This window comes from Procambarus clarkii, chromosome 79, assembly GCF_040958095.1.
Source record: "Procambarus clarkii isolate CNS0578487 chromosome 79, FALCON_Pclarkii_2.0, whole genome shotgun sequence".
Classification (NCBI taxonomy): Eukaryota; Metazoa; Arthropoda; class Malacostraca; order Decapoda; family Cambaridae; genus Procambarus; species Procambarus clarkii.
In genome coordinates this window covers 785,880-800,618 of record NC_091228.1, presented here as the reverse complement: position 1 = coordinate 800,618, position 14,739 = coordinate 785,880, and the positions used below count along the sequence as shown (strand labels likewise).

The following is a 14,739-nucleotide window of genomic DNA, read 5'->3' as shown; positions in this document are numbered from 1 at the left end:
CGTTCATACTAACCAGTTAATGAAATGACTGAGCAATAGATAAATAATAGCTGTTAATATTACTTACATCAACTTAAACACAATAAATATAGATAATTAAATAATTCAGTATCAAGTACCAAAAGAATATTAAGAAATGTTGACACAGGGATAACATTGGATGACGAATATCAGTACGTAGTGTGAACATAGACACGACATACAGTATCACTTAATCCAGAACGACAACGTTTTAGATCAGTTTGACAGCACGTCAGTCCGGCGCTGGGTGGTGTGGCGAGCAGGACGCTTCTCTTTGCCTATCCAGTTGTTACTTGGCCGGTGTGGGGTTTGTTGACAACCCGGCATGATGTGCGGGCCTTGGTGTGGCTGCTGGCGTGACTTGAAAGTGCCGTGTCGGCCTGCAGTATGGGGAAGCCTGTGCCACCTGTCGTCAGGCCTGGAATTTTCCAGTAATACTTCCTACCAAGCAGTAGAAGTGGTGATTTTGGACATGTTAGGTGTTTCTTTGGAGGCTGTGTGTGGTGTGTAGCTGCTTGCTGGGGGACGTGCGATTGTGAAGTTTGGCTCCTCAGTGGTTTACCGTGATCTCGTCACGTGCTATGATTGGGGGCACTTCCCTCTTCTTGATAATGGTGGATCAGTGACTTTCTCTGGTCGCTGTCCTATGACGATGTATGTGGCAGTGCATGGGGCACCCTTCGAGTTCCTTGAGGACCTTCTACGTCGGTACTTTGCCCGTTTTTGGCGGGTTCTCATGTGCGGATGAACGCCGTCCCCACCGGGAGGTAGAATCGGGTCCCGTGTGAACCCACACTCTCACCATGCGCCTTAGGGATCATATACTGTCCTCCATCATGCTGTTGCGCTTCCCTCTTTGTTTGTTTCATACGGGCCAGCTCCAGATGTGTTTCAAGTGTGACCTACAGGGCCACCAGGCTGCAGGGTGTGAGGTCCACCGGGGTCACCCCTATTAACCTCTTCTGGGAGGAGGATTCTCCCCCGTTGTCGACCTCGGACCCGTCAATGGGTGCTGGGATTTGTGTGTTGATTCCCTACTGTCTGCTGCCCCGGTGTCGGATCCTGCGGCTCGTCTTGGTGCAGATGTAGGTGTTGACGTGGAGGTTAGTGTGGCCCCGCCACGACCATCCCTGCCCCAGCTGCCTCACCCCGCCCGTCTCAGCCGCATCTGCCTACTATGTTCCAGGATACGGTGTCTCCTGTCGCTCTGGCTGTCCGCGAGGGGTTGTCTCCTGCAGTGTGTGGTCCGGTGGCTCCGGTTGTTAAAGCTGTGGTTCTCGGGGGTCGTTCTTTACAAGCACACCTGCCGGAGAGTTCTGTTGTGGTGCAGGAAGATGGGAGTGATAAGCTCGAACGACCGGCGGAACTGTCTCGATATGATCGAAGCGGGTTCAGAGTGTGTCTCCCCAATCGTGGTGAGCCTTGGGAGGAGGTGGAGAAGTATGGTGCTCCGGCGTCCCCCGCCGTCGGTGACGGGGCTGTGAGGGGCTCCGAGTTGCTTCCTGTGCCCACACCTCCTGTGTCTATTGCTATTGGATCCCCTGCAGTGCGAAGTTTTCCCTGATGATCAGGATCTTGTCATGGTGCTGAGAAGGGATGTGTGCCAAGGGGTCCTCGGCTCCTGTGCCCGGTGGCGGGGACGATGCCGTGCCTGCGTCCCCTGCGGTTCCCCCGGTCAGGGGCGGGAGCCTTGTCCCGGCTGCCGGGTACGTGATCCGTGAGGGACAGGTGTTGCGACTTTCTCGGGATGTCTGGTGCCTTATTTTGATAATTACTTACTTCGGGTTCAATTCATAGTGAACATAACACAACACTCCCTAGGAACTTGCTAGTTGACAATACAAAAATCCTGGAGTCGGCCACTGACCTAAGACGACTACAAATCCTGGCAGCTATACTAAAATGAGAGAAAAAATCACTTATAAATATATTGAATAACTACTTCGCTTCCCTGGCAACACTTAGATGCAGAACTCACCTACATCACGGGGTAACTACCACATCTCTACCGGATTCTTACCGCCCACAGAGAGTACTAGTCCTATGCAACGCCTTACCCAATATATGATTGCCCCTTTTCCCTTACTCTTACCTTATTTCCCTATTCCTTACCCTACGTTTCATTGCCCCCATACACCTCTGACGCCACTGTTGCAGGCGGCAACAGTGGCGTCGAAGGAGATTACCTAAGGCTTCAATTCATCCCTTACACATGTGTATTTAATCCGAAATTGCTCCTTGTTTATTAATTCCTTAAGATTGCTCTCCTTGGCACTGACGAAGAGAAAATAAGTTAGAAGCATAAAAAAACTAGCACTTTAAGATTAACAACGCCAGCATTGCGGTCATATTTAACCAAATATGCTTAAAGTAACGCCTGCTGCCCAAATATACAAACATTATCACATATTTGTGTACAATTATATGTGATCTTTAACCAGAGTCTTCCTCTTACTAACATAGCTGATAGGAAACAGCTGAGGTAAGGTCCCAGCAAACAATTTAGGTTGCCAACAACATATCAGGAAAGTATTTGAAAGGATTGGAAACGTTTGTTTTATCGTATCAGATACAGATTAGTGTGTGGACTTAAATAGGTTTCCAAAACTTATAACCAAAACCTACGTATCTAACACTAATTTGAGATATTGTGGCAACTTTACAATCCTAACACGAGTCATTCATAATCCATTCATATACCAATATGAATCTCTTGTGAAAGGTTTGAGCCTATAATCTGAACCCTTTTCACATCCTTGTGTTTAAAGTTAAATTTCTTGAAATTAAATTATATTATTTTATATTATATTATTTTTATTATATTTTATTTATATTATATTATTATTTTCAATTTAAATATTAAAACCAATTTAAGGGTAAAAAAAATTTAATAATTTATATTTCTTTTATTATTTACTAACAATTATAATTATTTACTAACGGAGAGAAGGGAGGCTGTACGGTGGACAGTGGCGGCTGTGGCGGACAGTGGCGGTGGGTGGCGGATAGTAGCGGCAGGCGGACAGTGGCGGCGGGCGGACAGTGGTGGCGGGCGGACAGTGGCGGCTGTGGCGGCGGTGGTTGACAGTGCGGCGGTGGTGGATAGTGGCGGCGGGCGGACAGTGGCGGCTGTGGCGGCGGTGGTGGCGGTGGTGGACAGTGGCGGCGGGCGGGACAGTGGCGGCGGTGGTGGACAGTGGTGCGGGCGGACAGTGGCGGCGGGCGGACAGTGGTGGCGGTGGCGGATAGTGGCGGCGGGCGGACAGTGGCGGCTGTGGCGGCGGTGGACAGTGGCAGCGGGCGGACAGTGGTGGCGGGCGGACAGTGGCGGCGGTGGCGGACAGTGGCGCGGTGGCGGATAGTGGCGGCGGGCGGACAGTGGTGGCGGGCGGACAGTGGCTGGCGGTGACGGATAGTGGCGGCGGGCGGACAGTGGCGGCTGTGGTGGGTGGGACAGTGGCGGCGGGCGGACAGTGGCGGCGGTGGTGGACAGTGGCGTGGGCGGACAGTGGCGGCGGTGGTGGACAAGTGGCGGCAGGCGGACAGTGGTGGCGGTGGCGGATAGTGTGGCGGGCGGACAGTGGCGGCTGTGGCGGGACAGTGGCGGCGGTGGTGGACAGTGGCGGCATGCGGACAGTGGCGGCATGCGGACAGTGGCGGCTGTGGTGGTGGTGGACAGTGGCGGCGGGCGGACAGTGGCGGCGGTGGTGGACAGTGGCGTGGGCGGACAGTGGCGGCGGTGGTGGACAGTGGCGGCGGGCGGACAGTGGTGGCGGTGGCGGATAGTGGCGGCGGGCAGACAGTGGCGGCTGTGGCGGACAGTGGCGGCGGTGGTGGACAGTGGCGGCACGCAGACAGTGGCGGCATACGGACAGTGGCGGCTGTGGCGGAGAGTGGCGGCAGTGGCGGACAGTGGCGGCATGCGGACAGTGGCGGCATGCGGACAGTGGCGGCGGGCGGACAGTGGCGGCGGCAGGCGGACAGTGGTGGCGGTGGCGGACAGTGGTGGCGGTGGCGGACAGTGGTGGCGGTGGCGGACAGTGGTGCCGGTGGCGGACAGTGGTGGCGGTGGCGGACAGTGGCAGCTGTGGCGGACAGTGGCGGCGGTGGTGGACAGTGGCGGCGGTGGTGGACAGTGGCGACATGCGGACAGTGGCGGCATGCGGACAGTGGCGGCGGTGGTGGACAGTAGCGGCATGCGGACAGTGGCGGCATGCGGACAGTGGCGGCTGTGGCGGACAGTGGCGGCGGTGGTGGACAGTGGCGGCATGCGGACAGTGGCGGCATGCGGACAGTGGCGGCGGGCGGACAGTGGCGGCGGCGGGCGGACAGTGGTTGCGGTGGCGGACAGTGGTGGCGGTGGCGGACAGTGGTGGCGGTGGCGGATAGTGGCGGCGGGCGGACAGTGGCGGCTGTGGCGGACATTGGCGGCGGTGGCGGACAGTGGCGGCGGGCGAACAGTGGCGGCTGTGGCGGACAGTGGCGGCGGTGGTGGACAGTGGCGGCATGCGGACAGTGGTGGCGGGCAGACAGTGGCAGCGGCGGGTGGACAGTGGTGGCGGTGGCGGACAGTGGTGGCGGTGGCGGACAGTGGTGGCGGTGGTGGACAGTGGTGGCGGTAGCGGACAGTGGCGGCGCTGGTGGACAGTGGTGGCGGTGGCGGACAGTGGTGGCGGTGGCGGACAGTGGTGGCGGTGGTGGACAGTGGTGGCGGTGGCGGACAGTGCTGGCGGTGGCGGATAGTGGCGGCGGGCGGACATAGTGGCGGCTGTGGCGGACAGTGGCGGCGGTGGCGGAGAGTGGCGGCGGGCGGACAGTGGCGGCTGTGGCGGACAGTGGCGGCTGTGGCGGACAGTGGCGGCGGGCGGACAGTGGCGGCGGCGGGCGGACAGTGGTGGCGGTGGCAGACAGTGGTGGCAGTGGCGGACAGTGGTGGCGGTGGCGGACAGTGGTGGCGGTGGCGGACAGTGGTGGCGGGCGGACAGACGCGGCGGTGGCGGACAGTGGCGGCGGTGGCGGGCGGTAGTGGCGGGCAGTAGTGGTGGGCGGTGGCGGGCGGCGGCGGCTGTGATGGGTGGTGGCGATCGGCGGTGGTGGGGGCTAGTGGCGGTTGGCGGTGGCGGCTTGCGGTGGTGACTGTGGCAACGGGTGGTGACGGCTGATAGCGGGCAGTGGTGGCGGCTGGTGGCAGGGGTGGCGGTGGTGGCGGCTGGTGGTGGCGGCTGGTGGCGGGCGGTGGCAGCTGGTGGCGGTGGTGGCGGCTAGTGGTGACGGTGGTGGCAGTGGCAGCTGATGGCGGCTGGTGGTGGCGGTGATGGCGGCTGGTGGTGGCGGGTGGCGGCTGGCGGTGGCGACTGTGGCTACGGGCGGTGGTGGCTGGTGGCGGGCAGTGGTGGCGGCTGGTGGTGGTGGCAGCTGGTGGCGGGCGGTAGCGGCTGGTGGCGGTGGCAGCTGATGGTGGCTGGTGGTGGCGGTGATGGCGGCTGGTGGTGGTGGTGGCGGTGATGGCGGCTGGTGGCGGGCGGTGGCGGCTGGTGGCGGTGGCAGCTGATGGTGCCTGGTGGTGGCGGGTGGCGGCTGGTGGTGGCGGTGGTGGGTGGTGCGCGGCTGGTGTGGGTGGTGGCGGTGGTGGGTGGCGGCTGGTGGTGGTGGGTAGTGGCGGCGGATGGCGGCGGGTGGCGGCTGGTGGCGGCCAGCTGGGACACACCCTTCACCACTGAAGGTCTGAGCACAACTAACTATATGTCTCTCTCACCACCAGCCCAGTGTTGGCAGCTGGCGCTCTCAAAACGTTTCCTTTAAAGATTGTATATTATCTTTGAACAACAAGTTTGATTATCAAGGAAATAATGCAAATATTATTGTCACATTAATACTGTGCAATATCTTATTACATTCCTGCTAAATAATTATAATTTGAAACAGGACAAAAAATACAACATATATATAAAAACCAACATTAGAGATCATGAGGCCTAGGCCTATCTGTGACCACACATCCTGCTTCCCTGGCCAGTTACCCTCTCACACCTCACACTCTTAACTCTCTCATAATCACTCTCACTCTCAATCACTCTTACGCACTATTACTCACTCTTACTCTCAATCACTCTTACGCACTATTACTCACTCTTACTCTCAGTCATCCTTACTCACTCTCATACTCACTCTTACTCATACTCACTCTTACTCTCTGTCACTCTTACTCTCTGTCACTCTTACTCTCTGTCACTCTTACTCTGCCACTCTTACTCTGTCACTCTTACTCTCTGTCTTTCTTACTCTCTGTCACTCTTACTCTCTGTCACTCTTATTCTCTGTCACTCTTACTCTCTGTCACTCTTACTAACTCTCAGTCACCCTTACCCATTCATACTCACTCTTACTCTCATACTCTTACTCTCAATCACTCTTACTCTCATACTCTTACTCTCAATCACTCTTACTCTCAATCACTCTTACTCTCAATCACTCTTACTCCCAATCACTCCTACTCCCAATCACTCCTACTCTCAATCACTCTTACTCTCATTCTTACTCTTACTCTCACTCTTACTCTTACTCCCAATCACTCTTACTCTCAATCACTCTTATCATTCTTACTTTACTCTCACTCTTACTCCCAATCACTCTTACTCCCAATCACTCTTACTCTCAATCACTCTTACTCTCATTCTTACTCTTACTCACTCTTACTCTCAATCACTCATATTCTCATTCTTACTCCTACTCTCACTCTTACTCCTACTCTCACTCTTACTCCTACTCCCAATCACTCTTACTCCCAATCACTCTTACTCCCAATCACTCTTACTCCCAATCACTCTTACTCTCAATCACTCTTACTCTCAATCACTCTTACTCTCACTCTTACTCTCAATCACTCTTACTCTCACTCTTACTCTCAATTACTCTTACTCTCACTAACTCTCAATCACTCTTACTCACTCTCATACTCACTCGTACTTTCATACTCACTCTTACTCTCTGTCACTCTTACTCTCATACTCACTCTTACTCTCTGTCACTCTTACTCTCTGTCACTCTTACTCTCTGTCACTCTTACTCTCTGCCACTCTTACTCTGTCACTCTTACTCTCTGTCACTCTTACTCTCTGTCACTCTTACTCTCTGTCACTCTTACTCTCTGTCACTCTTACTCACTCTCAGTCACCCTTACCCATTCATACTCTTTCTCTCATACTCTTACTCTCAATCACTCTTACTCTCAATCACTCTTACTCCCAATCACTCCTACTCCCAATCACTCCTACTCTCAATCACTCTTACTCTCATTCTTACTCTTACTCACTTTACTCTCACTCTTACTCTTACTCCCAATCACTCTTACTCCCAATCACTCTTACTCTCAATCACTCTTACTCTCATTCTTACTCTCAATCACTCATATTCTCATTCTTACTCCTACTCTCACCTTACTCCTACTCCCAATCACTCTTACTCCCAATCACTTACTCCCAATCACTCTTACTCTCAATCACTCTTACTCTCAATCACTCTTACTCTCAATCACTCTTACTCTCAATCACTCTTACTCTCACTAACTCTCAATCACTCTTACTCTCATTCTCAATCACTCCTACTCTCACTCTAACTCTCAATCACTCTTACTCTCATACTCACCCTTACTCTCAATCACTTTTACTCTCACTCTGTCACCCTCTCAATCACTCTTACTCACTCTGTCACTCTTACTTTTACTCACTCTTACTCACACTTACACACTCTCACTCACCTTCAGTCACTCTTACCCACTCTCTCTCACTCTTACTCACTCTAGTTAATAAGAACACGCCAATATAAGACAACAAAACGTTTTCAGATTCTTTCACACCACTTTCCAGCAACTTTTATAATTTATATAAATTATCTTAGGGAATAATGCATAAATTATATATTTAAACATGATATTAGTGTTTAGTGGAAAGCATAAGGAGTCAAATTGTGTTAAAAAGAGCGATTTTTAGAATATTTGGAAACTCTTTTTTTCTGATCATATTATAACTAAATGGATTTTGAACGTTTCACTGAGCCAATAAATATCATTCACAATTTATTAATGAATTTTACAAAAAAAACACCATAAATTTTATATTTAAACATGTAAAAACTATTTGTAATACATTAGGAACAAAATAGTTGTAGAAAAATAATTTATTATAAAACCTTTGTGTTTGGATTTTTTGATTAAAAGCTTCTCAAAGGCTCTCCTGCACCATTCTCAATGCAAATCATTCCCACGCCTATGGGAAGAGATAGACGAACGTTTTCTAGATGATTTGTGTTTGCTGGGGTGGCATATCGATCACACTCATAACTCGTGTACACTAATGGGACACACCTGCCTTATTGTCCAGGCTGATTTTAAAAATTATTGGAAATCTTGTTTACAAATGTACCTCGTGTGTCTTGTCCCTCAATAAAATCCATAGCAAATTTTATTTTGTTTACTTCAATCGTCTTGTTTTTTGTTTTGTTTTTGCACATTTGCATCATGAACAATATCCAGGAGTGTTTTACTGTTCAGCCCACAGGCGTGCAGAACAGTCTTCGAGAATTGGTGCCTTTTTCATACATACTTACATAGCAATCAGCCATTATTCACTGTTATTTTACCTAGGATAAGCGTTAATTGTTAATTATGTTACGTTAAAATACAGATCATTGTGATAACTCAACAGGAGATGGTAATTATTGTATATACTTGGTAACTCTTACTTCAAGTTCTGTGTCGATTTTCCTAGATACTTTGTGATCTTACTGACTCATCAAGTATCAACTTGTTTACAATTCCAAGGCCAAATAATCTATCGCGTGTAAAATACAAACTTAAAAAATATATGGTGTTAAGCCATACAGCAGAACACTGTCCTGGCAACCTACAGTCTTCCAGGACTAAGCTAGTCATCAGAGATGCCAGTGACGGCATCTAAGATACTGTTAACTTAATAAAATTAATATGTAAAGTCGATTGTGATGGTCTCTTCACAATCGACTTGAGAATGGTCCAGGATGGACCGAAACGTCGTCGTCCCTTCACTTTCTAGTGAGGGGGTTTGGTCAACATATTTCAACCACGTTATTGTGACTCCTTGTCTGCATAATATCTAAACCTCCAGAACTTCTTTAACATGTTGCAGGTGAGGGCTGAGAAGCCAGACGGCACTCCGGCAGGTGGTGTCCCCATGGAGGTGTGTGCAGCTGGTCGCTGCACCAACATGACCACAGCACCAGATGGTCTCTTCACAACAGTCTTGCCAGTCTACAACACCAAGAGAGTTTACGTAAGTGTCTTCTTGACTTAATTATTATTATAATGTTTAGTCAGTAAACAATTATTATTATAACGTTTAGTCAGTAAACAATTATTATTATAACGTTTAGTCAGTAAACAATTATTATTATAACGTTTAGTCAGTAAACAATTATTATTATAACGTTTAGTCAGTAAACAATTATTATTATAACGTTTAGTCAGTAAACAATTATTATTATAACGTTTAGTCAGTAAACAATTATTATTATAACGTTTAGTCAGTAAACAATAATTATTATAACGTTTAGTCAGTAAACAATTATTATTATAGTTTCTAATATAAATTCCAAGTGTTGTTCAGTTTCTCAACATAACTTTACAGTAAAAGTCTGAAGCACTTTTAACAACACTTAATTTTTGTTGACAGGTGAGCTTTACATCAAGAGGACGGAGGGTATTAGTGATATTTTTTTTTAGCTCAGATATGAAAGGAAGGCAGAACATAGTACTACTAGTTTGTTGTTGTTGTTAAAGATTTGCTACTCGGAACAAAAAGTTCCAAGTAGCACGGGCTATGGTGAGCCCGTAGTGGACTGTACTACTAGTGTTGAAACAGGTTTAAGATGAAAGAAATTTCCTTTAGCTTGATAATAGGCAAAGTTGATAAAATGTAAAAGGTAACCAAGGCGAGAGAAAGACTTGTAAATAATAGAAATTTCAGAATAAAAAACTGAAGGTCACTGATGTGTTGGACGTGGAGGAAGAGAGACAAGAACACTTTTCTTGAGAAAGTGGATGGTAGGAAATGAAGTAAATATATGTACCATTGTGCTTAAAATTGCGGCACACAGAGAAAGACAAACCGGACACAGAGCTGTGAACTTGAACGTCTGGGAAAGGAGGAATGGAATTAGATTACAATTATACTTAGAAATTGATAGGAGGAGCCAGATTGTTAAGAGAGGAGAGGAAAGGCTAGAAAAAGACGGTTATGAGCCCATAGAAAAAACTGTCATCAACATAGGCAAACCAGGGAGAGGGACGAGTATCAACAGTGGGAAGAAGAAGAGGTTCAAATACTCTGTATATTGATTGGCAAGAACAAGGGAGAGGACGGAACTCATAGTTTATAGGAAGACAAAGAAAAGCACGAAACAATGGGTACAAACTGGACGTTTAGATTCAGGAAAGGCCTGGGTAAATACAGGTTTGAGAATAGATTTGTTGATTTAAAAAGACATTACTTATAAATAAAATACAAGTGGGATCAATGAATATAAACATGAATGGACGAGTTGTGTAGCATAAATAAGAGCTGCCTCACATGGGACAACATGCCTTGTGCAGTCCCATATATTACTGTGTTCGTTAGTTCTGTGTTGACACATATTTGAATCTTGACTTCTGAGCTTGTGCTCGTTACCTCTGTGCCGGTGGTTCACGGTAGTTGTGTTGCCTCGTTACTTCGGTGCTGGTGGTTCACGGTAGTTGTGTTGCTCGTTACTTCTGTGATGGTGGTTCACGGTAGTTGTGATGCTCGTTACTTCTGTGATGGTGGTTCACGGTAGTTGTGATGCTCGTTACTTCTGTGATGGTGGTTCACGGTAGTTGTGTTGCTCGTTACTTCTGTGCTGGTGGTTCACGGTAGTTGTGATGCTCGTTACTTCGGTGCTGGTGGTTCACGGTAGTTGTGTTGCTCGTTACTTCTGTGCTGGTGGTTCACGGTAGTTGTGTTGCTCGTTACTTCTGTGCTGGTGGTTCACGGTAGTTGTGTTGCTCGTTACTTCTGTGCTGGTGGTTCACGGTAGTTGTGTTGCTCGTTACTTCTGTGCTGGTGGTTCACGGTAGTTGTGATGCTCGTTACTTCGGTGCTGGTGGTTCACGGTAGTTGTGATGCTCGTTACTTCTGTGCTGGTGGTTCACGGTAGTTGTGTTGCTCGTTACTTCTGTGCTGGTGGTTCACGGTAGTTGTGTTGCTCGTTACTTCTGTGCTGGTGGTTCACGGTAGTTGTGATGCTCGTTACTTCTGTGCTGGTGGTTCACGGTAGTTGTGTTGCCTCGTTACTTCGGTGCTGGTGGTTCACGGTAGTTGTGTTGCTCGTTACTTCGGTGCTGGTGGTTCACGGTAGTTGTGTTGCTCGTTACTTCTGTGCTGGTGGTTCACGGTAGTTGTGATGCCTCGTTACTTCGGTGCTGGTGGTTCACGGTAGTTGTGTTGCTCGTTACTTCTGTGCTGGTGGTTCACGGTAGTTGTGATGCTCGTTACTTCGGTGCTGGTGGTTCACGGTAGTTGTGATGCTCGTTACTTCTGTGCTGGTGGTTCACGGTAGTTGTGATGCCTCGTTACTTCGGTGCTGGTGGTTCACGGTAGTTGTGTTGCTCGTTACTTCGGTGCTGGTGGTTCACGGTAGTTGTGTTGCCTCGTTACTTCGGTGCTGGTGGTTCACGGTAGTTGTGTTGCTCGTTACTTCGGTGCTGGTGGTTCACGGTAGTTGTGTTGCTCGTTGTGTGCTACCATTCACTCTCGGTTTCTTGGAACATTTTCTTAAAGTGTAGTTGTTACTGTGTACCAGGTTTCTAAGACCGCTTTTCTCGTCTTGTGTGCTGTTCTATATGTTCTCTGAATGTGAGAGTTTGACTATTGATAGCCGGTTGATCTTTCCATGAGAGCTTGGCTTTTGGTATTGCAGCTTCGGTCACCGGCAAAGCTTCTGCCCACCTGTTCAAGGTTATACTCAACTGCTGTTTTGTTTCCAAAACGTTTGGATTATTGCAAATGACTGCAAGAACTGGCAGAGATGCACAGCCCAGAGTGCTGTATGCTATTAGGAGTTCCTGGACACTCATGGCCGTCCTCCTTGCCATCTGCAGCTTTTTCTAGAGCTTAAAGTAGAGTTTACCTTTATAATGCGGGTCAGACTGTCATACATCCATATGAGAGCCAGAGTAAATAAGAGCATGCAAATAAAACTTTAAAGAATATGGTAAAAATAGTCTTAGGGTCAAAGACCTCAAAAAAAGTCATTTTCTTCCACTCTTAAATAGGATGACTTTATAAACTTCATAATTTAATGTAAAAAATCACAATAACTGTATGAAAATTTGACGTCCATCTCACATGTCTGAAAAGAAATGAGGATGTGGACGGACCAAAACGTTGTCGGTAACTTCTTTTTCCGGCGTGTGGGACGAGTGTCATCAATGTGTAATGATTCCATCCCTCCACGTCCCTACTTTCAGCCAAAAATACTTCACAAAAAGTTCAGGTTACCGGGGATATCACACCTCGTATAGCAGCTACTTTGTGTGCTGGGATCTGTGTGGCTCCATCGGGCTTCGCTGGTGGCGCCTCGGAACACCCGTAGGTTCTCCTGACAGTCTGGCTCGTGGTTAAAAGCCCGGCTGAATACTGTCTGTGGTCTCGTGCCAAGCATATGCTTGTTGTACTTGGAGACGTGTAATACTTTATTCTGGGAGTGTAAGTCTGCCCTGAACTCTGCGGCTTTTTGTGAAGAAAGTGAAGACCCAATGCACGTGTAAGTGCATTACAAACCAAATGGGGGGTTACTAACTACTTTGATGTTGGTGCAGTGAAATCAATAGGTTGACCAAGGTTCATCGATCACGGGTGGCCGAGGGATGTTTTCCTCGGGGTTACCATTTTTTTCAGGCAGCTCACTCGACCGTCCAAGTTGGTTGGGCATCATTCTTCCCTCCCCTCCCCACCCTCCCGTCCCATCCCAAATCCTTATGCTGACCCCTTCCCAGTGTTATATAGTCATAATAAAATGGGTTGCGCTTTCCCCTGATACCTTTCCTCCCCTTGCTCCTGCACCTCGTAGACAGCCAGACTGAGTTTCTTCTTGCTAGGTAAGGCTGGGCCTCGGGGAGTGGGCCTCGGAGGCTTCGTGCACAGTGGGCCTCGGAGGGTCTCGGAGGCTTCATGCAATTACCTAAGGCTTGTTAACCTACTGAAATTTACCAGATAACACCAAAAAGTGAGAGCGAGCTTGAGTACACTGGGTTTGACTTTTCCAAAAGGATTTAGTGATCATTGTGTAGTATGCTAAAGTGTGTTTAACTCTCCTCAGATAAAGGCCCTGAACTCCCGGGCGAATATGCATCAGTCAGAGTTCTCGAAGACCCTGGAGCACTCTTCTCTCCCTCTACTCGTCGCTGTTGATCCACGCCCCGGAGGGCAAGCTCAAGTGTGTGCCTGGAGAGGCCCAGACCACCTCCTGCCAGTCCTCTTCTCCGCCTCCGACCAGACCTCCGCCATCTTTACTGTCCAGGTAATTGTAAGGAAATTTAACGCTGTCTACCTGACATGTGTTATGCTCAAGGAAATTGTGCCTTCGTGTTTGTTCGTAATGATCATAAATTAAGTATTAACACTGCACAATAGATCTGATCTCCATAGGTTATTAGTGGCAAAGTATCTCATTAACTCTGAGTATCGTAAGGTTCATGGCAACATTTGTGCAATATAGTTTTACTCTTTTAGTAATAGTACATGATCCTAAAGTGATTTTTGATGTTACTGTAATTACAAAGTATGTGAACTCAAATATTGTGCCATAATCAATTTAATTACTTAGCAGAGGAAAATGAGTAAAACTGAATGAACCAGCCATGCAAGTTATATGCTCGAGGGGATTGTTATAGAGAGGTAAATATACTTTTTTGGCATGAATACACTTGACTTAAAATGGGAAAAAATAACACAATTAGTATAACTACATTATATTTATTTTGGTTAATCATGTACAATTATTAATTATTTAAAAAATTTCATCCAACATGCTTTTCCTTGTAGCAGGCCGCAGGCCCATATATCCACTACAGCCTGTTGGCCATCCACTCCTTGCAGAACTGGTTTGTTTCTTAATAAAAAGTCCGCCTCTGTTCCAGCAATATTCACCACCCATGTTGGGGGGTTTTGACCCTGCTGACCCTCACCAGGATGCAACCCCACAGTTACCTAACTAAAGATACTTATTTACTGCTAGGTGAACAGAGTCATCAGGTGAAAGGAACCATACCAAACCATTTCTGTCCTGGCTGGGGCTTACCCCGGGATCCTCAATTGTTTAGCTGGAAGAGTTCTAATGAATGTTAGATATAAAATTTGTTTAATGAAATATACAACTTAAAATTCTCATTGACCATTAGACCTGCATGAAGCTACTTGCTTGCGTCAGGTTGTGTCTGCAGGAAGGTCCAGTACCAGGGCAGCCAGGAGTACCAGCTGACCAGCGGGGCCTAACACTCTACTATTACTTCAGGTTGTGTCTCGCGGAAGGTCCAGTACCAGGCAGCCAGGAGTACCAGCTGACCAGCGGGGCCTAACACTCTACTATTACTTCAGGTTGTGTCTCGCGGGAAGGTCCAGTACCAGGGCAGCCAGGAGTACCAGCTGACCAGCGGGGCCTAACACTCTA

The 14,739-nt window shown here is 48.4% G+C and overlaps 2 protein-coding genes across 2 annotated transcripts in view; both read left to right on the top strand.

Annotated features, from left to right (window-relative positions):
* Positions 1-13,455, top strand: part of LOC138357550 (murinoglobulin-1-like) — a 130,670-nt gene extending 117,215 nt beyond the window's left edge. The window contains exons 8-9 of the mRNA XM_069314409.1: positions 9,183-9,326; positions 13,390-13,455. The gene's annotated coding sequence lies outside the window, so the exon portion shown is untranslated. The remainder of the gene's footprint in view (positions 1-9,182; positions 9,327-13,389) is intronic.
* Positions 1,618-14,739, top strand: part of LOC123751635 (C3 and PZP-like alpha-2-macroglobulin domain-containing protein 8) — a 29,484-nt gene continuing 16,362 nt past the window's right edge. The window contains exons 1-3 of the mRNA XM_069314612.1: positions 1,618-1,770; positions 9,183-9,326; positions 13,390-13,590. Coding sequence (XP_069170713.1) covers positions 1,618-1,770; positions 9,183-9,326; positions 13,390-13,590 — 498 coding nt within the window. The remainder of the gene's footprint in view (positions 1,771-9,182; positions 9,327-13,389; positions 13,591-14,739) is intronic.